This window comes from Polistes dominula, unplaced genomic scaffold, assembly GCF_049000335.1.
Source record: "Polistes dominula isolate Pdom_NZ unplaced genomic scaffold, Pdom_raw_medaka contig_15, whole genome shotgun sequence".
In the NCBI taxonomy this organism is placed as follows: domain Eukaryota; kingdom Metazoa; phylum Arthropoda; class Insecta; order Hymenoptera; family Vespidae; genus Polistes; species Polistes dominula.
The window spans coordinates 815,302-840,301 of NW_028300915.1; the positions used below are offsets into that span (position 1 = coordinate 815,302).

At 31.0% G+C, this 25,000-nt stretch overlaps 3 protein-coding genes and 1 long non-coding RNA gene across 16 annotated transcripts; 2 read left to right on the forward strand and 2 right to left on the reverse strand.

Annotated features, from left to right (window-relative positions):
* The first annotated feature begins 5 nt into the window (after positions 1–5).
* Positions 6–2,206, forward strand: Coq7 (ubiquinone biosynthesis protein COQ7, mitochondrial). The gene is made up of 3 exons (XM_015332881.2): positions 6–147; positions 1,419–1,600; positions 1,680–2,206. The coding sequence occupies exons 2-3, from the start codon at positions 1,444–1,446 to the stop codon at positions 2,108–2,110; spliced, it is 588 nt and encodes a 195-aa protein (XP_015188367.1). The 5' UTR covers positions 6–147; positions 1,419–1,443; the 3' UTR covers positions 2,111–2,206.
* shf (WNT inhibitory factor 1) lies at positions 510–3,668 on the reverse strand. The gene is made up of 6 exons (XM_015332880.2): positions 3,503–3,668; positions 2,747–2,989; positions 2,530–2,673; positions 2,245–2,397; positions 1,204–1,299; positions 510–1,111 (listed from the first exon to the last, which is right to left on the reverse strand). Exons 1-6 carry the CDS (start codon positions 3,666–3,668, stop codon positions 885–887), a joined length of 1,029 nt encoding a protein of 342 aa, XP_015188366.1. The 3' UTR covers positions 510–884.
* LOC107072723 (uncharacterized) lies at positions 2,517–15,459 on the forward strand. 9 transcript variants are annotated; one of them, XR_016175831.1, is made up of 6 exons: positions 2,517–2,655; positions 2,762–2,939; positions 5,413–5,636; positions 5,811–6,958; positions 7,068–7,154; positions 7,235–7,698. It is a non-coding gene; the product is annotated as an uncharacterized LOC107072723 (long non-coding RNA). The 9 variants fall into 9 exon arrangements; XR_016175833.1 differs by having other exon boundaries at positions 7,068–7,144; XR_016175828.1 differs by adding an exon at positions 7,721–15,459 and having other exon boundaries at positions 5,811–7,405.
* Positions 3,745–24,991, reverse strand: Nrg (Neuroglian). 5 transcript variants are annotated; one of them, XM_015332866.2, is made up of 12 exons: positions 24,854–24,991; positions 23,515–23,604; positions 23,392–23,415; positions 22,416–22,548; positions 20,634–22,049; positions 19,463–20,539; positions 19,052–19,372; positions 18,741–18,960; positions 18,498–18,654; positions 18,145–18,408; positions 17,142–17,235; positions 3,745–4,090 (listed from the first exon to the last, which is right to left on the reverse strand). In XM_015332866.2, exons 2-12 carry the CDS (start codon positions 23,570–23,572, stop codon positions 3,745–3,747), a joined length of 4,110 nt encoding a protein of 1,369 aa, XP_015188352.1. In that variant the 5' UTR covers positions 23,573–23,604; positions 24,854–24,991. The 5 variants fall into 5 exon arrangements, with proteins under 5 accessions (XP_015188352.1, XP_015188353.1, XP_015188358.1 ...); XM_015332872.2 differs by lacking the exon at positions 3,745–4,090 and adding an exon at positions 17,429–17,521 and having other exon boundaries at positions 13,341–17,235; XM_015332867.2 differs by lacking the exon at positions 23,392–23,415.
* Between the last annotated feature and the right edge of the window lie 9 nt (positions 24,992–25,000).

The window sequence follows — 25,000 nt, forward strand, 5'->3', positions numbered from 1 at the left end:
CTAAATTCTCATTGGTGCCTGAAACACGTGACTACGTCTCTTCTCTATTTCCTGAAACGATGTCATCTCTCTTTCTTCCGCTGTTCAATTGCGTCGTGTATAACCTACAAATGTGTTTTTGTGCGTCTAATATTTACACGTTCTACGGTATTATTTCATTTATTTTAAATATTATTCTTATATCTGTCATATTCGTTTCTATTTCTTTATTCATAAAGGTGTTCGTAAATGCAAGTTTGTGGAATTTCTATTAGCGTAGTATCTGAAAGTTTAAGGTTATTCTAATCGACATGTCATATTTATAAAGTGTGTACATCAACAAATACTTCATTGTTTAAAGCTTGCTTTTATTGAAATATTCGATAATTTGTTAACGTTTTTGTTTTGTTTTAAAGTTTCTATTGAAATAGTGCATATTATTTGGTTTTGTTTAGTGATAGAGTGATTTTTTGTATTGAGTGATATTTCTAGAAAAAAAAAAAACCAAAAATCTTTAAAGAGTGTGCACATTTAAAAGGTCGATAAAACTCGTTTTATTCCTTTTTACAGTCATAGCTACAAATATAACAATATAAAAGTATATTATTAAAAATAATAATTAATAGCTTAAATTGCTGTCAGGCAATTTTACATATCACATCTCAGTTGGGATGAATTACAAACTAAACGCATTGATATTTTGTGGTATTAACCAATTGGATTATGAATCATCTCTTTGCACATTTTATCATCTTTTCTTTATTTTCAAATTTGTTTCATATATATTTATGTAACAAAATATGAAACTTTATATTTTACTTTCTCTCAATATTTTGAAATAAACGTCAATAGTTTAGTCAATCCAATTAGTTATGAAAATAATACCACTGTCGACAAAAATATCTTTAAGCCCATGGCTTATTTTTATTACATAATTTTCCAAACCATCCAGGATCGCAATGACAAGTGTTATCAGGTTGACAAGTTCCATTTCTGCAAGCTTTTGTGCAAGTTGATCGTTGTGGTGAACGTCTACCTATTTCACAATGATTGCCTGTAAATCCACTAGGACATCGACATACATTGGTTCCTCTACATTTACCTCCATTCAAACAAGGAATAACGCATTTCGCTAAATACAAATAATTATTCAATTTTAATAATCATTGTAAATGGTATACGAATATAATTAGTTGTATAAAATTGAAGAAAAAAATTACTTACAGAACTCACAACGTAAACCAAAGTAACCTTTTGTACACTCGCAAGTATCTTTTTGTACGCATTTTCCACCGTTCAAACATTTTTCCGAACAAATACCTGAAAGAAATATAAATGATAAATATTCATCTCTTTTTTTTTATTATTATTAAACCCTATTTATGTCTTATTATATTACAATTAAGCATAGGATATTATTCGATGTTAATTGTTTTCAGAATATTGTTGATATCGATAAAGACAATGCTGCGTCTTCGTCAATTTGGAATAAGATTACATAGTACGGCTGCTGCAACTTCGACCACTGAGGCAGGAAAACGTTTAGATTCTATTCTAAGAGTAGATCATGCTGGAGAATTGGGAGCCGATAGAATTTATGCAGGGCAAATGGCTGTTTTGGGTATATAGGAAGACTTTTGACAAACTATACTATCTATCTATCTCAACGTATATTATTTCAATCATTATACTTAAAATAGGTAATACTGTAAAGGGTCCATTGATTCAGCATATGTGGGATCAGGAGAAAAAGCATCGTGCTAAGTTTGAAGAATTAATGCGTAAACATCGTGCGCGACCTACGGTATTTACACCTATTTGGAATATTGCTGGATTTGTTCTTGGTGCTGGGACAGCATTGATGGGAGAAAAAGCAGCTATGGCGTGTACCGTGGCTGTTGAAACTGTCGTAATAGAACATTATAACGATCAATTACGTAATTTAATGGAAGCTAATGATGGGATAGACAAAGAATTATTAGAAACAATTAAAACTATTCGTGATGAGGAACAAGAGCACCACGATAATGGATTAGAACATGGAGCTGAACAAGCTCCTTTTTATCAAGCTCTTACGAATATTATTAAAATAGGCTGTAAAACTGCCATTTCCATTTCTAAAGTAGCATAAATTATATTAATCTATTCGAATGATGTGATAGTAGACCTAAGTATTTGTTATTTAAATATTACTTGACGTTCGTTTAAAATAAACTTTGTTTTTTTTAATAATTCTTAGATTAAAGTTAGTAAAAATTTGCATACCTCCTTCGCAATAAGGTCCTTGAAATCCTGGAGGACACGAACATACGCCGGGTGCAGTACAGTTTCCGCCGTTCATACAATTTGGATAACAAAGTGCTTTTTTACAATGCGGCGGGCCCAAATAACCATCCGGACAAGGTCCAGGATTTGGTTCTAAAATTGAAAGAAAAAAATTCATAAATTTGTAGAGAACGGATACGAGAAAAAAAAATGATTAATTAATTTTTTTTATTTTTATATATATATAAATGAAATAGAAAATTCAAATGTATTTAATTAACTTACCACGCAAATTGCATTCTTTTCTTAAGCTAAGATGAAGTGGTGTTCCATCCAAAGGTTTACCTTTCCGCGTTTCGATCATTAAACCAATTCCAAATTGTGCTATTCCAGAATTATTTCCAGTACAAGGTAATAAAACGCTAAATTCTGTAATAACGTAGAAAAAAAATCATTATTTAAATATATATCATACTTACAATAAATATTATGATGTTTATACCTTTTGCTCTTTTAGGTACTCGTCCTTGAGTTTTAATCGTAATCGATGGTGTCTTGAGAATCGATTCGTCGAAAGATTTCAATCGATAAAAGTTATAATAATATTTTTTCACGCCAGATTTCCATGTAAAATTTACGTATGATACTTCGCTAGGAATAATTGGCAATTTATTTTCAAGTTCTGGATCCAAAAGGTATGATAAAACAATTCCCTCCGAGATCACATAGATCTCCATTTCAATACCTAATCAAAATATAATATTTATATTATAACGTTGGCAACACATGATTGTAAAGAAAACAAAAAAACAAATCGTAGATTCAAAAAAAAAAAGGATCGATGTAATAATACCGTAAACCGTTCTGTATAAGAGGCATTGAAATCACTGACTTTAATTTCTTATCTACTTAGCATTGCGTAGTAAAACATATGCAAACATATTTGCGTGATTTCAATGCCCATTCAGCATAATATATTATCATCATAAATTACTTTCGTACGTAAAAATGATTAACGCGTAAGAAATCTTAGTTTTTTTTTAGAACACATTCATAAACTTAACAAAACATTATTTTCGAAGTAGTTGTGTAATTTTGATCCAACAAACAATAATCCAAGAAAAATACGATTAAAAAAAAAAATAAAGAAACAAACTAATTGTCTTTTAATACAATAATCTATAACTCGTATTTTAAAATAAAAAAAAATCCAATTTAATCTTTTTAGATAATAAAAATATAAGTTGTAGCTGCTCACCACTGAACATTTTGATTTGCTGTTGATCAATCCAAAGCGATATATCACCAGTTTGTTTTTGACCATTATTGGTACGACGATTTTTATGATTTCTAGCAATGGTAGTGTCGATAAATGAAGCGATCACCGCCAAACTAAGGGCTGCTGTCGCCCACCGCATAATCATTTATGAAGTGTTCCTCCTAAGGGCTCTTTCGTTTGATCAGGTGTTCAACGCGCCTTTCCTAAATTCTTCACCTTCTTCACCCTTGTCCTGCCGTTCCCCCTTTTGAGCCCGCCCGCACGCGACTCACGCACGCACGTACGCATACACACACACACACACGTACGTAGGTACGCGCGCGAGCGTGCTTTCTCCTTTCTTGTCGAGACGTTGTTCTCTCTGTTGCGATCGTATAACGATGATAACGATTATGTTGATCCGTTGTGATTGTGTAGTAGTAGTAGTAGTGGTAGTAGTCGTGGTCGTGGTCGTGGTCGTGGTCGTGGTCCGTCGTTGCCGCCCCCGTCGTCACAGGCGCGCGCGCGCCCGCGCGCCTCGATTCGCCGCGTGAAATGGGCTTTTCACGGGTGTGGAACCGGCCGCCACTTCAATAAGATTATCTTGTTAGATGATAACGATCTTCTTTTCTCAAATACTCTCTCTCTTTCTTTTATCTTTCGAACAAACTCTCTCTCTCTCTCTCTCTTTCTTTCTCTTACTTTTCTTACTTTTATTTAAATTGTTTTTTTTTTTTTTCTTTTAGATTTTTTCGTTGAGATTATATTCCCCCGTTTATCTCTCTCGATAAAAAAATCTTGATTAAATAATAATAATAATAATAATAATAATAATAATAATAATAATAATAACAAAACAAGAAAAAAAAAACAAATAACAAAGTAGGTCCGATGTTTGACGATCTATCACGATCTTTCACGATGTATCTTGATCGATCGATAGGCACAGTATTATCGATGATACGGATCTATGCACGGATACAAACTTATGCGAGTGGACATTTCGCGATATTTCAAAATTGAACGTGTCGAATCGCATCGCAGTCGCCGACTGACTGACTGACTGACCGAGTCAATGGAAAAAAGACCTGGCAGCTGCGGCTGCGGTGGTGAAGTGGTAGTAGTAGTGGTGGTGGTGGTGGTGGTGGTGATGGTGATGGTGGTGGTTATGGTGGAGCGGCGATTCCATCTTCTCCTCTTCTCTTCCCTTCTCACCATTGGACCCGTAAGAGATCCCTATCTCTTTACGAACTACTCTCTCTTTCTCTTTCTCTTTTTAGTTTTCTTTTTCTATCTCTTAACTCTTGGTCTCTCATGTAGCCTTCCTCTTCTTCTTCTTCTTCTTCTTCTTCTTCTTCTTCTTCTTCTTCACATACGCAACGCATGCAGAATTAGGGAGCACGCACACTGATCTTTTTCTTTTGCAAATATAAACTTAGGAAGAATCGTTTCTCTCTTAGTCTCCTCTTAGTTTACACTTAGAGATGAGATATGTTCTAAAGAGACAAGTCCAATTTGCATCTTACAATTAGAGGTCGTCTGTAGACGACGACGACGAAAGAAGAAGACGAGGCAGACACGAACTTAAAGGGTCGACGTACGAATCCTTCCTTGTGTATATGTAATATACGCATGTGTACGTACGTTGTTATGTGCATTTGCACATGGTGATGGTGTGTGTGTGTGTGTATGTGTAGAGAGAATGATGGCGTGGCAAATTAACGCCGAAATTATATTTAATATAAGTGAGCTTGCCGAAAATTCTCACGTCTTTTTCTCTTTAATAGTTGTTCATTGTTAATCTTTCATCTATTTAATTCTTTTACAAATATTTAAAATAACGATGACGATAGTTATATTGATTTAACATTTAAGAAATATAAATATAGTTAAATTGTGTTATGTTGAAGTCTTAAATGATTAGCCATCAAGAAGACGAGATAATTTTGATTGGATACCACAACTTACACATATGCAATAAGACCTAGAAGGAATATAGCAGATGTACCTTTTATGATGTATTATATTTTACGAGCATTATTCGACGATGGTTAATCCTTTCGTTTCCGAAAGATCACTTGAGAATACATGGAAATTCAGAATTTGAAATAACAAATAAAATGAAAAGAAATCGGTAAGAGGAAACCAGTTTTTAACGTTGTTTCGTCCGAACCTTCCTTTAGTAGTAGTCTTTCTCGCTCTTCCGCTTTTATTTTCTATTCTCTTTTTTTCCTTTTATATATATATATATATATATACACATCTGCAATATAATATAAATAAATTGAAAATATGTTCTTTTTTTCAGATTCACTAAAGGATTTTTCTTGCATTACTTAAATCTCCAAATGATTATCTTCAAGCAATTTAAATTTAATGAATGGATCCTATAATTATCATAAAATTTAATTGCATTAAATATATGACGAGTGTATTTACGTATATCTTTCTCCATTAAAAGTAATAAATCTATTACTCGTGCGAGAAGAACGTAACAGACACACACACACACATACACACAACCTCAGAAGAGAAATTATTTTCAACGGTGCACTTTGTCCTGTCTGTCTCTTCAAAGAGAGATTTCTCTTCTTCTTCTTCTTCTTCTTCTTCTTCTTGTTCACGTCCTCTTCCTTGTCCGGTACAACTAACTGAACGTTTCCACGGTCGTTTCACGAGCCGTTATAAAGGCTGGCTTGTTAGACGAGATGCTCTTCCACGTAGTAGGAGACATGCACCGATTTTACACTCCGTCGGTGTTGCGTGGTCTCGCAAAACCGCGAACATTTTTCGCGCCTTGATGGAAAATACAAGAAGATGAAGAATGAAGGATGAAGATGATGATGATGAAGAAGAAGAAGAAGAAGAAGAAGAGAAAGATACTACGAGAAACACTTTTGTTCAAATACAAACGAAGGATGATAAAATGATATTTCATCATTTTTCTAATATTTGTCATTTTAATTTTCATAGTAATAGAATTCAATGAATACAATATTCGTCATTGTAATCAAAATTAAAAGTTATTCATTAATCATAATGCATGGTCAACAACCATGACGACGACGACGACGACGACAACGACAACAGGTATTGGCAATGATCTAGCGAAATAATCGTTGTGTATTATCCTTGTTATCGAACAATCTCAATCTATCTTTATGAAACCCTCATCTCTCTCTCTCTCTCTCTCTCTCTCTCTCTTCTAGTCTACCCAAAAAAAAGAACATGAGAACAACCTACTTCGTCTTCAGTGAGATGATAGATCCTTTAAAGTTAATTCGAAGGTAATCTTACAGATGGATGCCTTCGATCGCGACTACAATGTTCTTGATTCCAATATACCGGTATAGGTGCGTGCGTGAAGAAGAAGTTGAGAATCGTGTGCAAAGAAAAGAGAAGAAGTCACGAATTGCTTTGTTGCCAAGTCCTCGTCTCCGATGGATTCTACTACAGGTGCTTCGAGATAAAACCCACCTCTCTCTCTCTCTCTCTCTCTCTCTCTCTTGTCTTTCGATATAACAAATAATATATTTTATTATATATTTCCAAATTATTATTACAGAAATACAATCAACAAAAATATGAACGTTCTTTCTTTTTTTTTCATTGAAAAACTTGATCGTAAATCTCATCGTTATGGTACTTACAAGTAATACAAATGAAATATATTTTGTAAATAAGAAAAATTGAAGTAAAAAGAAAAAAAACACAAGGAAAACTATGTTGTAGAATATCAGGAACATCAGGCAGAGAGATGATATGCATCGTGTTATAAGCGAGGAAAAGATTTATTATCGAATATATTTCGATTTATTTGAATTTTGGATAGACAGGTCAGAAGGTTTTGAAGATAAAATAGACATCATTCCTTGTTAGAAGTAAATCTCCACGTCTCAGTCAGTCAGTATCCGTAGAAAACAGTTAAGATTGTATCGAATCTCTTCTTTCACCTCTCTCTCTCTCTCTCTCTCTTTCTCTCTTTTTCTCTCACACTCTGTCTCTATGAGAGCAAACGATCGAAAGAAGCATGTTCAATGAATAGCCAATAATAGTGGCCATTGTATTTTGACATTCGAATGGTTGGTCATCTTAACAAATGGTCCATTGTCGACCCTTCTGCATTTCTTGCCGTTTAAACTTCTTCTTCTTCTTATTCTTATTCTTCATCATCATCCCCTTTACACTTTTTTTCTTTTATTTTCTTTTCTTTTTCAGGATTTGTAGCGAATTGGGTAGGCGTGGAGTGAAATTTTGATGAAAGGAGGAACAATTTTGAAAGAATCATCATCGCTGCTTGCTGCTGCTGCTGCTGCTGCTGCTGCCTTATGCCCCTTTCAAGAAACGAGAAGGTGTTTTTTTTTTTTTTATGTCCTTTGTATTTCTTCGAGATGCTCGTTAAAATTAGGAGCCGTGAAAAATTATTTACTCAAATTGAAATTTTACGTTTATTTACGATCTGTAAACATCGTAATAAGAAGAAGAAGAAGAAGAAGAAGAAAAAAGAACGAAAAAGATATATATAATGTCGATATTAACAACGTATTATAGTAACATTTGTACACATCGTCATCTTTTGCTGAGAAAAGAAGAGAATAAAGGTGAAGAAGAAGATGAAAAGGGATAGGGAAAGAAGAAGATCCTTCTGATGGATCATGTCAAAAGCCCCAGGGATTGTCAGATTTATTCAATAGATCAACAATATTTTGTTACTTGCTCATGGGGCCAATTAAATTGGGAATGATTTTCAAAAGGACTCCCCCCCCCCTCTCTCTCTCTTGGGAGACCAACAAACGTACAAATCTTGTATCACAGTTCTTTCAATTGAAACCATCACACTTTTCATTTTTAATAAATCTACATTCATAAAAATAGACAGATAAGTACTGTATAATAATATACATTAAGTTTAATATATAAATGTATGTAATATAAATTCTCCGCCTTTCCCATAAACGTCAAAAGAAATATTACGATTATTATGATTATTATTATGACGAGTTAAAAAGTATATTATAACCGATAGAATTAACTTCTTCTACGTGAGATGATGACGAACGAGCAATGGATCGTGGTTTAAACAATGTATTTCTTTTTTGTTTTTGTTCTTCTTTTTGTATCCATTCTCGTAAAGAGCCAAGGATATATACTCTCATTTTAATCCTGTTTCTCTCTTTCGATAAACGCTCCCTTTTTATCTTCGTCGATTTCTATGCGCAGAAAACACTCCAAAGTGGTAGTGGTGGTAGTTGTGATGGTTGTGTGATGGTGGTGGTGGTGGTGGTGGTTGAAAGAAAGAAGAAGATAAAGAACATATATATGTATATATGAGAAGAGAAGAGAAGAGAAATATGGTTGTGCTGATGGTGAGGCGGAGAGAGTGGGAAGAGGGGGTGGGCATGATGGGATGGGGGAGAGAGAACGGCTGTTCTCTGGAGATCAAGTTAGAGTACCGGCACAAAAAACCTGTCCCGCATAATTACATTATCGGTCACATCTCGCTCGACTTCTGTCCGCACGACTGTCTCAAGCTTCTGTTGGTATCCCTCTTACCACCACCACCACTGTTGCATGCAACACACAACTCCCCCTCTTTTCCAATTTCTTCTTCTTCTTCTTGTTTTCTTTTTTATCTGTTTCTTTTTGTCCTTCTTCTTCTTCTTCTACTACTTCTACTTCTACTTCTACCCCTCTTCTCAAAAAGGCGAAGAGAATATAACGAGGAGGTAGAGCCGTGAAAAAGGCTGCAGGGGGTCGTAGATACGATCTGAGGACAGAACTAAGATTTATTCGTTTTTTTTTTCTTTCTACGACTACTGTTGTGCACCCTCCTACTTTCTAACATCACCCACCCCCTACACGCCTCCTATTCGAAACTGATTACAAACGAGCCTTTAAATGATCCCCTCTTTTTTTCTTTCTTCTTATTTTTTTGTTTAGTTAATTCTTTAGTGGGATTTGAAAACGTGTGTGTTTGTGTCTGTATATTAATTTGATTAATTGTTTGGTCATTAGATTTTCTTTCTAATTCTTTGACATTTGCATATGTTTTAACTTGTAAGATAAGAAAATAATGGGGGTGTATATTAGAATTATTGTTTTTTTTTTAATATATATATATAAGTTTACATTTGATATGAACATATAGGATATTTTATATTAAATTTGATAAAAGATCAAGATAATTGGGTACTTACGTATTAACGCCATGACACCTCAGCAAAAATTCCGCTAATGCGCCAATAAAGAACAATCTTGTTGTTCGCATACAATAACCTTGTTGGTTGTACACAACAACCGTCAGGGTTGCGTTAGGTTTTCGTCATGGTTTCGTCAGAGTTGCGTCAGGGTTTCTTCAGGGTTTCGTCAGAGTTGCGTCAGGGTTGCGTCATTTTTTAGTGCTACGAAAATTCGTATTTGGAATTAGTCAAAAACAGAAGAAGATGCAATTTTATTATTTCAGGAGGGAAATATTTGACCTAACAAACGAAAATGTACCAATTTCCATGACGTGAAACTTTATTTTGGTAAACGTAAGTCTCGCAAATATAATTTAAGACAGTGTGTTTAACAAGTGGAACTTAGAAAAGACAACTGGCTTGAGTTAAGCAGAATTTCATTGTGTTCAGCCTCGAGATTCATTTACTGCTGATGCGAGAAGTTGACGTCGATTACATTTTTATAAATAAAATATTTGGAATTTTGAAATTGTGTTTTATTAATTTGAATTAAAGTTTTGTTATTCTATGATTTGTCGCAACAATTTAAGGTGTAGGTTGGCTCATTTGCGGAATTTTGTTGCGTTGGCGTCAATACGCGTATGTATCGAAAATTGTTAGTAAGAATTAACTTGACATGTATAAAAAATAATTTGACGAGATAATGATGGTGATGATGATGATGATGATGATGATAATGATGATAATAATTTTGTTTGTAGATTTGATTTATTTCTCTTTTTTTTTTGTTTTCTTTATTTATTTTGTTCTTTTCATTGACATGGGAGAGATATTGTACGAACGTACGTTTGGAATGCGCATTATTTCAAAATCGCGGGAAAACGAATAACTTAAATATTACAAATGTATTATTATTATTATTATTATTATTATTATTATTATTATTAAGTCTACGAATTACATAACGAATGTTTTTAATTAATAATTTTCTTCTTCTTCATCTTCTTCTTCTTCTTCTTCTCTCTTAGCGTTATATAATAACATAATAATAATAATAATTATTATTATTTTGTTGTTGAATAATAATCGTTGCTCTTTACAAAGAAAAATACTACAAAGGAGAGAGAGAGAGAGAGAGAGAGAGAAAGACAGATGATACAATACAAATAGTTGTTAATTTCTTTTATATAAAATTGTTCTACTTTATAAAGAAAATAATTAAAATGAGAATGAGAGAGAGAGAGAGAGAGAGAGAGAGGAGAGAGAGTACGACGGATGATTTATTATTATTATTAATATTTTGTTGTTAATAATATTATTGTTGTATGTGTGACAAATATTTTATACTCCTCTCTCTCTGGTATGTGCACAATTTGTTCTCCTTGTTTTTTTTTTTATTATTATCAGGAAAACATTATTGTGTGTTATCGTTATTATTATTATTATTATTATTATTATTATTTTATCTTAATTATAATAATTTAATATACAGTGACAATATGCGGATGACGGATAAAAAGCGCATGTTAAATGAACTAAATATTTCATCGAACTTTCAAATTTGTTTCATCATCAGTCGGCGTTTTACATTTGTTCAAAGAGTTTTTTTTCTTCTTCTTTTTACGAATAATTAAACATGCGTTATCCAATCTTTTGTTTTTTCTTTTTTTACGAGATGAGAATACTATTCAATAATAAGTCGTACATTTTATATATATATATATATATATCATATATCATATATATACACACATATATATATACATTTATATATATGTATGCATATATATATATATTCAATTGCATAAAACAAAGCGAAGGAATAATAATAATTATCTGTTAATTTCTATAATATAACGTTTTCAACTTTGTATAACAAATATTATTATTATTATTATTATTACTATTATTATTAATAATATAAACATTACAAATAAACAAATATAAAATGAGATACAAATAAAACATAAAAAAAAAAAAAACACCACCTGTATAAATCGTTAACTTCTCGCTGTTCGTGTTTAACGTAAAAAATCTGACTCCGTTCTCGATCTGTTAAATTAATTGTCTTCTTATACGAGCATTGATGTGTTACTACAGACACAATTCTAACACTGTTAATATAAAACTTCAAAATACATGTTAATTCTTACAAAAAAAAAAAAAAAATGGACGACGGGGGAGACGTTCAAAACAAAACAAAAAAGGAATAAAAAAAGTGAATAAAAAGTATAAAATAAAAAAAAGAATAGGATAAGTCGTTTTACATACTGTCGTGTGTGTGTGTATATATATATATATATACTGGAAGTTTACATAAATATAATTGAAATACTTTTTAATATACATTCGTGGAGATTCAAAGTTTTCTTGTTTTTTTTTTTCTAATTCTATTTAGAAAGATAGATAGAGAGAGAGAGAGAGAGTGTGTGTGAGATTCCTTTGAAAAATATTTACGGGGAATCTGATATAAAATTATATGTATGTATGTATGTATGTATATGTATATATATATATTTATATATTAAATCATGAACAAATGTATTTATAACTATTATTAATCGTATGACTTTGACGTCGATCGTATTAAAAAAAATACGACGTTTTATTTCTTTGATTAGCACAATGGAAGGTAATATTAGGTCGAGTCATAAATAATTTCCGTTTTTTTTTTATGAGACAAACAATGATGTTTCTTCTATCACTTAATAAGTGCAGGACACATTTCATGAAATTTTTGTCTACTCTTTGTATCAGTTGGACGTGACTTTATTGGATTTTGTTTCAATATTACCTTTAAAAGGTTCATCAAAAGTTGGAAATACGGTCCTTCAATCGGTTCATCTTTTAAGATTGTATCTTCAGAACGAAATTTTACAAATCAATTTCTGACTGTTCTCTATCAGTTATCAATCCTGCACTGTATAAGCTGTATATTGTTTCAATTGTCACTTTAGTGTTATTGTTTTGTTTCAATTTTTAAAGCATTACATGTTGAATATGCACTTTTCTTCAGTCCGAGACGAAAAGTGTGTCAACTTTTCTCCCGTTGTGCAAAACAAAGTTGCCACTTTGTTGTCCGAGGTCAACAATTACATGTACTCTGATACATTTCTTACTTTACCGCTCTAAGTATGTAATATACTAAAATGTAACATTGACTGTATACAAAATTTGACAAAAGACTCTAACTAAATTCTCATTTTTACAGTGATATCAAAAATTTGTTTGTTTTGGTAACTTATAATAGGTAAATACGAAAAATAGATTCTACATAGTCACATGACTACATAAAAAAGTTGACAGAAGATTAACTGAATTTTCATTTATACAGTGATATCAAAAATTCGTTTGTTTCGGTGACTTATAGTAGGTAATGAGTGATTCTACATAAATGCATCGGAAATTATTTATGATTCGACCTAATATATCAGAAATCAGTATCTTATGTAATATATATATATATATATATAAATATATAAATATATTTCTATTGATGATAATATTTCAAATTAACTGGGCATTTAAATAATATTATTATAATATGTGATACAGTATCATTTTGTATGATTATTTTGTTGTTGTTGTTGTTATATACACGATAGGATTTTTCTCACAGTTTAATATACACCCACGTATGCAATCATTGTTTCATTTCATTTTGTTTTTTTTTTCGACGTCAAAGTCATTTGTACAGGATAATCGGCAAAAAAAGGTCCTAACAAATATTTTCTGATATAAACCATTTTGAAAGTGTAGCAGCAGCAGCACCAGCACCATCAAAGAAGATTATTTTCATTTTGCTTTATTAAAATATGCTGATAAATCTTCAAAGTTTTTTTTTATTTATGTTCAGAGGAGGCTAAATTGTACCATTTTTTTTTTTTGTATCTTTTGTATTTTTTTTTGTTGATAAAGCTGAAATATATATCTTTTTTTCTTTTTTTTTTTGGAAAGTAGTATATTATATATATTTTTCTTTTTTTTTGTGTATTTTTTTTTTTTATGAATTATCATCTCGCATTTTCTATAATTATTTTTTTACATTTTTGTACCGTTTTGTTTTTTTTTTTTTTTTTTTTAATTATTATTTTCCTTTTATTTTCAATCTATCTGCCTTTGTATCCCACCTAACACAAACATATTTGCTCGTGACACATTATTTGCAGACAACCTGTACGTAATATTATTATCATTTGAAATGTACTAATTCAATAACCTAAATTAATTAATTAATTAATTAATTGTACATGTACTCTCAAAAAAAAAAAAACACACAAAATATAACAAGTCCATTCTACTAATTTTCTTTATAAAATATTCAGTATAACTATAATAATTATAATCAAACGTAATAATGTAATAATGTTTACTTAAAATAGTTGTCCCTTGTTTAGTTTATTTTTAAATATTCTTGTCAGATCTTTTATGTCATCTTCTTGTATAATAATATAATTGTCTCTCTTTAATATATTCTCAATACCTCATATATATATATATATATATATATATATATATATATATATATATATATATATATATATATATATTAATTTAAATAATAATAAATCTTATATTATGTCTCTTGTGGATTATAATAATAATAATAATAATTAATTAATTAATTATAGTTAAAATAAAGAAAATAAGTTTCGTCGACATAAAAAGACAAAAAAAGAAACAAAAAACAAAAAGGAGAAAGTCTTATCTTAACTAGAGCATGTTTCACATACAAAAAGCAACGATTAGAGGCCTTGTGATATCTAACTACTATAGTGCATTTGTTTGTGTGTAATGTGTATATTGTGTATGTTCTTATGTGTGTGTACATGTTTTGTTAATATTATATTAAATATGTTTGATACAGTTTTGTATTATTTTTTACTTTTTACTGTTTTTTTCTTTCTTTTCTTTTTTATCATATATTTTCATTTTGCTCTCGTAGTATCGGTTAATCAATGTGCAAGTGCACTTGAATAATCATAGAGAATATTATTAATAATAATTTCAATAAATTTGGCCCTCTGTTTGTCTTGCAGAGTAAAAAAATTGATTGTTTATCTAAAAAGATCTTTCTAATGAAAAAGATCTACTCTTTCTTAAGAAGTAACATTCAGTCGAGGCCAGATTGTGGACACTGTTTTCTTCTATCTTGTTTATTATTTTCATCTAATCTTTTATAATTAACCTTTGCTTACCACATTTAGATCAAAAGGATCACCCAGACCTTTTTTTTTCTTTTTTTTTGCAACTTTAGTCAACTTGAGTCATTTTTCTCATCAATTGTACGTACTCAACTTTGTTTCATTTTTTCAACATATTTCAATTTAATTTAAGACTATAAAACCAATATAATCTTTTTAAGTAAATATTAAAGAAGTCTTCAAAAAAAAAAAAAAATGTTGAAGTAAATCTATGCAATAGTTAATTTTTTATAACAATTTTTCTTAACCGGGTCCTTTAGACCCGGGTGTGGTAAGCGTGTTATTACTCCAGGAAGGGTGATAAGTAAGCAAAGGTTATTAATAATAATAATTGTAATAATATAATAACATTGAGAAAAAACAAATTAAAAATTGATTTTCATCATTAATTAGACACGACAGTGGTGTTGTTATTGTTGTTGTTGTTGTTGTTAGATAAGTATTTTTTCAAAATACTACAGGCTAGTTTTCATTTTATCACATTGTTAGAGATGCTTTTTTTTTCTTCTTCTTTTTCTTCCATTTTATGTGTAATACATTATAAAGATTATTATTATTTTTTTTTTTTTTTTTTGAACACATAAAACTTTGAGGCAAAATTTTTTTCGACGATCTATATATATATATATATATGTATGCACAATCCTGAATGATATTTTTCTTGTTGTTGTTGTTGTTGTTTTTATAGTTGTTTCATTCATATTTATATATATATATATATACATATACAATCGTAATTTGAATAATGCAAACACATTTTAGATACCCTGTAAAAAGCTTAAAGTGTCTGCTTTTCAATCTAGCCTTGTCAAATATCACCACAGATTATTGAATTCATTTCTATAGTTCTATTTTTCATAAATAGCTTTTGCACGCTATTGAAAACATCTATTGTCTTTGGGTTTTACAACTGACCAGTTGAGAGAGAGAGAGAGAGAGAGAGAGAGAGAGAGAGAGAGAGAGAGAGAGAGGAAGAGAAAGATAGAAAGATAAAGATAAAGATAGATGAATTAAATAAAATTTACAACTTGCATTATATAATATATCATCGTATGTGTGCGAATGTATACATATTTTGGTAATTTTCTTTTCTTTTCTTTTCTTTTCTTTTTTTTTTATCAACGTATCATTAAATTGTTCTTTTGAAAGTAAACATTTCCCAACTATTATATGTCGTACAATTTCGTCGTATTGTTTTTCTCTTTTTTAAAAAATATCATTAACCCCCTCCCTTCGAGTACTGAATTATTTGCAAATTTTTTTTTTATGTATACATAAACGAATTTAATTTGTTATTGTTAATAATATTATATGAATTAATATGTAAAAGTAATACACATTTTATTTGAAATATATTTATATATTTTTTTGCAATAACATTTTAACACGTTGACGCCGGGCGCCGATTTTCAGTGTCTACGCTGTGTGGGGCGGCACTCGAATCTAAGATACGCTTCATCTGGCGGCGCGTGATTTTTGCTTGTTCAAACTTGGACCAAGGTGGACCATCGGTGGTACGCGCCGCCCGATGGAACAGTCTTAACGCGAGCCACCGGTGGTACACGCCGCCCGATGGGACAGTCTAGTGCGGGCCACCGGTGGTACACGCCGGCGTGAACGTGTTAATTACTAAATATTAATAAATATTATAAATAAAACAAAATACCCAAGTAAACAGATGACGTGGTCTCACTCATCGTCAAATGTACTCAAAGGGTTAAGAGTTAAAAAGAAAATGAATTTTTATTAGAATTTTCATTTCAATGGGTCTCCTTATCAATTAAAATAAATAAAAAGAAAAGTAAGGAAAATATAACTTTGATATATATATAAGGCCATATATATATATGTGTGTGTGTACGTACACGTGACGTATAAATTTTATCAACAAATATTCTTAACACGTGCACGAAAATTTTCATTGAATTATATTTTGTTTTGTTTTGTTTTGTTTGTTCGTTCTCTAAAGTTAACTATAAAACCCAAAAGCAAAATTCTAAATTGGCAGTATAGTGTTGGACATTGCGCCCAGCGCAAAGTGCATAGCGAAATTGCTGCAGCATGTTAAGGAGATTTTTTTGTTATTTTTGTTTGTTTTGTTTTGTTTGTTTGTTTGTTTTTAGTTTAGTTTACTTCCTTACCATGACTATCATGATGAGAGAAAAAGATCATTTATCTTGTTTTTTTTTTTCTTTTTGTTTTGTTTTGTTTTCATTCTTTTCATGAGATGATATTTAGAAGAGAGGTTACACGTACGTAGCCATAGTTCCAGTTGGAATGGACGGTGTTTCCTCTGGTCTACCTTTAGGACCATATTGTCCAATGAATGATCCATCTTCTGTGAATGGTCCTATAAATTATAAACATAAACATAATATTGTACACAAAAAAATAATACACATTTATTGTAATTGTAATGTTTGAAATAATAATAAACATGAATGAATATAAATGTGTTAATTAACGTGAAAATTAATAACAATTGCTAAAAGAAGAAGCATAATAATAATAATGCAAAAATATTTTTAGTGACTTTACCTTACCTTACACTAACGTTGCAAATGCTTGTGAATTAGGTTCTGGTTTACGATGTCGACCATATTGACCAATGAAAGATCCATCTTCGTTCATACCCTCTGCGTTAAATTAAGCAACAAAGCAAATAAAATGGAATGTAATGAAAATAAATAAAAAAAATAAAACAATATAATATGAGAGAGCTATATATACGAAAATAAATACAACTATGTTTTTTTTTTTTAATAAAAATTGAAAGTAATTTGCTTAAATTGTGCCACACAAGCTGGACAAATATAACGAAGCTTATAATATTTGTTTGGCTGTATAAATAATTCTTATAGCAAAAGTAAAACAAAAAGAAATGAACATATTGTTGGTATGTAGCATGCTTTGTTTGTGTTTGTTTTGTTTTTTTGTTTTATATTCTACAACGAAATTATATGTTGATATATAAATAATCTTAAAAAGAAATATCATGTGTGCAGATCACACGTGTTAGAAGTGAAATCTTCAAAAAAATAAACAAAATTTCGATAGAATGAAACGAATACAAAATATCTAGTGTAAGATAATTGTATTCTCTTCTTATTTAGTATCTTGGCCGTTTCATCGGCTCTCACCGCTCCGTTACATAGCCGCCTAACCGTTTCGTTACATTGTTTCAAATCACATCCATTCTAAAGAAGTTTTCACTTGAAAAACTATTGAATTGAATAATTTGTAGTTATTAAAAACAAACCTTCTCCGTATTCTGCCATAGAATCGGTGTCAGATTCTGGATGTTTTCCATCTTGATGAGAAGATGAAGCTAACGACGCACGACCACCGGCAGATTTGGTATCCAATGGTTGAGAATATTCATGGAAACCACCTTCATCAGGATAATCTCCACGACCAGCGGCTAATTCACGTTCGTGTACTGCATACTTTCCACCTCTGTTTCGTTTAATTACGCAAACGATAATTAAAACTAGTAGAAGGAATGCTATTGCTAGCATCATACCTGGACACAAATCATCGAATATATTTAATATAAGGAATGTATATGTTTATTTATTTATTTATTATTTTGTTGTTTGTTTAAAGTATTACCTATAAACCATCCAGCTGTTGCTACATTTTCTTTGGGTTGAATAATTGGACCTTCGCTACTGGTTTCTACTTCTTGAGGCACACTTTCAGTTACATAATCTCCATCAACAGCAACTACAGACATAACATAGACTTCACCGCTTTGAAGTCCACGAACCTATATACATAAAAAAAAAAAAAAAAAAAAATATGATTAAATGTTATGCTTATTAAATCATTTGTATATATAATTAAATTACTTACTTCAATCGTGTTCGATTGAAATTCTGGATCCGTTTCAGTAGCAATTGTTTCACCTTTCAGATTATATTTAACAAAGAAGTGACTACCAGGATTGCCATTTAAATTTGGTTGCCACATAATTCTTACATTGGAATAACCATTTTCTTTGGGAATTGTTTCCCATGTAAATTGAGGTACGTCTGGTCTTTGAGAAGTACGTGTCCTTTTTTCTATGAAATAACTATGAAGGAAAATAAAATTATTATTATTATTATTATTATTATTATTATCTATTGAAAAGATTCATGTATTTGAGTTCAACAAAAACTTACTCGTTTCCTTCGCCAACTTTGGTCGTAGCTCGAATGTGAACTCTGTATTTGGTATCAGGTGCCAATGCTGCTAATTTAGCACTAGTAGCTTCTGGATCTGTTATATGTGGTTTCCTTTCTAATAATGACTCTAATCTCGTTCCATTTACAACCCTGTAATAAATTCTGTAGCCAGTTAATATACCATTTGGTTCGGCAGGTTTTGACCAGACGAGAAAGAGTGCACTAGAACCCATTGGGAAAGCTTCAAAACTAAGTACTGTTCCTGGAACACCTTCTGGTGTATCAAAACTTAAAGTTTCAGATGGAGGTCCTACATATCTGTATATAAAAGAAACATAGATTAAAAATGATTTATTTATTTTGCTAATTCTTTAATTAAAAGATTATATGTTTGAATATTGAAATTACCTTCCATTATAAGCAAGAACTCTGACAAAGTTTTTACTATAGGGAATAAATTTGTCAACTAAAACGCGTGTCATGTGACCACCTCTAATATCAATATCACGCATTCCTTTTTCACCTTCTTTTTCCGTCCAAGTTTGAATTTTATATCCTTTCAATTCTCCTCTCACTGATTCTTCAGGGACCATGTTCCATGAGAGTATAGCAGATGTACTGGATTTGATTGTAACCAAAGTAAAGTTTCCAGGAGCTTGTGATGGTACATCCTCACCAGAATATCCATACACTTCTGTAGCTTCAGCTTTACTTTCTCCTTTCTCATTAATAGCAATAACTTTAATTTTATATCGTTGATAAGTTGGTTGATTATCTATCGTAAGAGAATGCTGTTTCCAATCATTAACATCTACTATATTCCATAGTTCTTCAGGTCTATCCCTTTTATAATAAACTCTGTACATAAATTTGGGTGCATTGTGTTCTATTTGTGGTAATGTTGTCCAAGATATGACAAGATTTTCAGGGGTTGTTCCATTACCCATAACATTATCTGGATTACGATAAGGAACATCCATCAAGGTTGTACAAACGTCGCTGTGCGATGATGGTAAAGATTTTCCTATTTTGTTCCATGCAAGTACACGGAATGTGTAATTGGCCCAAGGCGACATTGGTACACTGTAACTTTGTTCTGTAGCTGGTACAAAATCTGCCGAAGTTTCCCAAGTATCCGGAGTAAAGCTTGTATTATATTGAATAGTATATCGTAAAATTGGAGCTCTGTTATCACCCATAGGAGTCCATTGTATAATCGCGCTATCAGACATACATTTAACACCAATTAATTTAGGAGCATTAGGTACATCTTGAACAGTCAACGTTGCTTGTGCTCTTGTTTCATCTAATTCGGTACGAGCAACGCAAGTATAAGTACCAGAGTCTAATTCTGTTGTCTTTGTGATCATTAATGAATAATCTGTACTACGTACAAATCTTGGTTCCATTTCAAAATCAATTGGTTCGCCATTACTCAACCATTCTATCGTTAAAGTTAAACTAGAATCAGTTACTGCATTGCATCTGTAAAATAAATAAATAGAACATAATAATATGATATACAAATGAACGCATGTAAAACACACATAAATACAATTGAATATTAATAAATATATACCTAAATGTTGCAGTAGAACCAGCTGCAACTTCATAATCTTCAGGCTCATCCGTAATCTTCGTACGTTCTTTCACAACAAGATTTGCAGATGCATTTACTGCTCCTAACTTGTTAGAAGCATGACAAGTATAACTACCTGCATCTATGAATATTACATTTTCTATTTCTAAATCACCATTATCCATAATTTTATATCTTCCACCTGTTAATTCTTGACCATTCTTAGCCCATTTAATTATTGGCTTTGGTGCTCCAAATACGTGACATGTCATTTTAACTGTTTTACCTTCGACCGTTGCTTTGTCAGATGGAAGTTCAGTGATTTCAGGTTCAAGAGCTAAGACATTAACGTATACATCTTTGTAAACATATCCTAAAGAATTAGTGGCATTACAACCATAATTTCCGGTATCTTTCTTTTTCAATTTTTCTATAATAATCGAATTAGTAGTAACTTTTCTTCTTTCGTTAGGTGGTGCCTCTGATATTGGTTTTCCATTATGAATCCATTTGATGTCTGGCTCGGGCACACCACTTGCCTCGCATCTAAATTCAACAGTTTCATCCTCTGCTGCATTTATGATCTCTGGTTCTACCGTGAAATATGGAACTGCCATTACTTGTAGATTTATAGAATACGAATTAGCATCACCAACACCGTTAGACGCTTCACAACTATACGTTCCTTCATCCTCAAAATTGACATGCTTTATTATTAACGATTTACCATAATTCCCTTGTATTATTCTATCATTAGACTGTATCAATCTACCATTTTTACTCCAAACGGTTTGTGGCAATGGCGTACCACCGTATATACAATATAATTCAATTTTTTTACCGCGTAGAGCAACTTCATTTTTTCTACTAACGTATTGTTTAACAGGCTCGTGTTTATTTTGATTAGATGATGCTCCAGATGAGATAACATTTAATAAAACTTTGCTGCCTAATTTATATTCATTTCGGAATACAGAGGTTGCCGCGCAAACGTAATAAAAATCATCAGACGCGTCGTTTCTCGTAACATTGCTGAACCAAAGATTTCCTTCAGGATCTAACGTCATACGAGAATTGTTAATCGATTTAATTGCACCAGCTGTATCTTGAATAAGCCAATAAACGTTTGGTTTTGGCCATCCATCTGGTGGTTGGCAAGTTAATTTAAATGGTTCTCCTTCGTAAGCGTGTAAACTTATTGGATTTTGATCCTTAAATGCATTGAGTTCTGCTTTACGAACAAAAACAGAATTGGATGTTGCTATTCCCCATTCATTTTCTGCAAAACACTGGTATTGTCCTAAATCTTCATCTCTAGGTCTTGCTATGACCAAAGTTCCTCTTCCTGGTTGTTGAGAAATACGATCGTCATATGCTGGCCATTCGAAATTCTTTCCATTTTTAATCCATCGATACCTAAATTATTATTATTATTATTAATATTAATGAAATAATTGAAAAAGCAAATTTGGTTACTTTTTAAAATCAAACGTAAATTGATTAAACTAAATATGAGTCAGCTTTTAGTAGAAGTCAAGTATCTATCAGTAGTGGTAACTTTATACCCCCCTCTTTAGGATATGAGGTCATACTAGTAATTAAGACCAGTTACTCTGGCTTCTTACCAGAACACAGGAACTCTACTTTTATTGTTAAAATAAGATCTCATTTTATGAATGAATGAAATTCTCATATATTTAAATGATGTATTCTTTTTATAATTGAAACTTAGTGTATATTAGAAAAATAAATTTAAAAAAAAAAAAGATATATCAGACTCACTTTGGTGCAGGTTCACCTTCTGCTTCACATTCGATCAAGAAGGGTTTATCATTGTTATTAACTTTAGCTTGAGCTACTTGAAAAAGTTGTTCATCTGTAGGAGGCTGCTTGGATATCCGTGGTGGTGACTGAACTGTTAATTTATTAATATTCAATTTATATTAATCAAAATCATAATTGTTAATAATATTTTACACATTATAAACATATATATATATACGTATATTCTAAACAAAAAAATATATATATAACAATGTACATCGAATATAAAAAAATAATTAAAAAAATATTGTAAAAAGGGGTTTGTTTGTGTGCTGTTTTGAGGATTCTTACATTTGTGTAAATTTTATGCTATGCATCAAAATTGTATTGTATAATAATATAATTAAATTAATAAATAAATAAATACAATCAAATTTATATTCATAAAATGTACTTTGTTATGTACAATAATTTATGATATAGATCAAGTCTATGGGGGGAGTAAACATTTATATTTATGTAAATATGAACGGATAAATGGTGAAATATTAATTTGATGATTTTGATTCGAATGAATTTAATGTTATGTTTCACATATTACACATAGCATGTAAAAAAGGGTTTGTGTGCTGTTTCGAGGATTCTTACATTTGTGTAATTTTATGCTATGCATCAAAACTGTATTGTATTTATGGTATAAATCAAGTCTATGGGGGATGGTGAAATATTAATTTGATGAATTTGATTCAAATGAATTTAATGTTACGTTTTACATATTACATAAAAGAAATCTTTCTAAATGCAATATTAGCATACAAGAAGGATATGTAACGAAGCAAAAGAAAATGTAAATGATGAAAAAAAGATGATATTTTGATTGGATAATGTTTGAACAATTTTTGATGATTACAGCAAAGAATGATGAGATTTTTTACATATAGCATTTAGTGTTTGTTACAATTTTGTATTTTTTTGTATTTTTTTTTTGTTTCACCTTCTATCTTATCCGGGATACGAACTATAAAATTAAAAAAAAAAATCAAAATATATTTGATAAATAGAATGTTGATCAATTAATAATAACAAAAGTGCAAAACATTCGTCATTTGATACTCACTTATAGCTGATGATTGCAGTACAAATGATGTGACTATAAATACAGCTAATCTCGTCATGGTTGCACGTCTTATATCTTATTTTCTTTTATCTGAAGATAAAATAAATCAAATATGGTTTCTATTAGAAAACAATTAATAGAAATCAAATGAAATAATTATTTAATAGAAACATTGTAATATCAATTTTGTAATCCTATGAGAATGAAATTACAAAATTATTCAAACTAACGATTCCAATGATCTTTTTTTCTTTTTTTTTTTTTGCAAAATTAATGCAAAATAGATTCAAATATGATTTTGTAAGAATCAGGGGAATACGTGCAAATCCTTTGTATCTTTGTATGAATACAATTGGAATAAAAGCGTGTAGGGGTTTGTTCTGTCTATTAAAGTCATTTACTGTGTCAAAGTAGATCACATTAAAGTACATTGAAAAATTCAAATTAAAATCAAATTTTTAAAAAACAGTACTTTAAACAACAACAACAACAAATAAGAGTTGATCAGTTAGATTGTGTAGAAGAAGAAGAAGAAGAAGAAGAAGACTGGGCGTACTCTAGGTAATTAGTAAGGTCTCTCTCTCTCTCTCTCTCTCTCTCTCTCTATCTCTCTTTCTCAACATGTGTCATACTATTTAGCTAGAATGTGTTTTGTACTAGGCTTCTTCATGTATAAAGGGAACAAAATAGAGCACACACAGTTTAATCGATCCACGCTCTTCTGCTGAACATACAACACACATACACATACACATACCTCTTACAGATTATATATTACGAAATTTTTCATCCAAACGGATTATTCACAATTATCTCAACAAAGTTATTCTATAAAAAGGAATGCATTCATTCATTCATTCATTTGATTCGATTCGATTGGAAAATGTAAAAGAATTTCAACGATGATCTCACCGATCATGACGTCCTTCGAAATCATATAAGAGATATTCGATCGTATACAAATCATTGAGAAAGTGTCTATTCTCATTAAACAAAAAATTACTGTATTACTTCAAACGTAATTTGAATTTCATATTTGTTTTATTATCATATGTATATATATAAAAAAATTACGATCGATGTGATGATATTAGTCATTGTCACGAAAGTATTTTCCCATTTGGGGTCAGAAGGATAAAAAAGGATAGAAAAACAGTGTACAAGTCAGTGTAGACAAACGGGCACACCCGCGATGCTGTAAGCAACGAGAATCGATCGTCGCGATGCTGTCTACCGTTGCTCTTCTTTCCCTATGTCAAATGGCCAACACCCATATCTTATTAAATTCTAAATCTAAACAATAATATTTGTAGAATTATTTTCAATGAATACAACTCACCTATTTGGATGTTAAATTGTCTTTTAATGCACAAATATCCCTGTCATTACCACGGCATTATCGAAAACAAACGACTCACGCACTGAACGTACCGTACGGTACCGTAACACTGTACGTGTGCAGCACGTACATCTACACTAACACTAT

Excerpts from the sequence above, each read along its gene's own strand:
- Nrg (XM_015332866.2), bottom strand. The coding sequence starts at position 23,572 with ATGACGAGATTAGCTGTATTTATAGTCACATCATTTGTACTGCAATCA. Across the intron at positions 22,050-22,415 it reads GAAGGTGAACCTGCACCAAA|GTATCGATGGATTAAAAATG; the intron begins GTGAGTCTGATA and ends ATAATAATTTAG. Across the intron at positions 4,091-17,141 it reads CCAACTGGAACTATGGCTAC|TGGCGGCCGGTTCCACACCC; the intron begins GTACGTGTAACC and ends ATCTTATTGAAG.
- Coq7 (XM_015332881.2), top strand. The coding sequence starts at position 1,444 with ATGCTGCGTCTTCGTCAATTTGGAATAAGATTACATAGTACGGCTGCT. Across the intron at positions 1,601-1,679 it reads AGGGCAAATGGCTGTTTTGG|GTAATACTGTAAAGGGTCCA; the intron begins GTATATAGGAAG and ends TACTTAAAATAG.
- shf (XM_015332880.2), bottom strand. The coding sequence starts at position 3,668 with ATGATTATGCGGTGGGCGACAGCAGCCCTTAGTTTGGCGGTGATCGCT. Across the intron at positions 2,398-2,529 it reads AAAAGAATGCAATTTGCGTG|AACCAAATCCTGGACCTTGT; the intron begins GTAAGTTAATTA and ends TTTCAATTTTAG. Across the intron at positions 1,300-2,244 it reads AGGACCTTATTGCGAAGGAG|GTATTTGTTCGGAAAAATGT; the intron begins GTATGCAAATTT and ends TATTTCTTTCAG.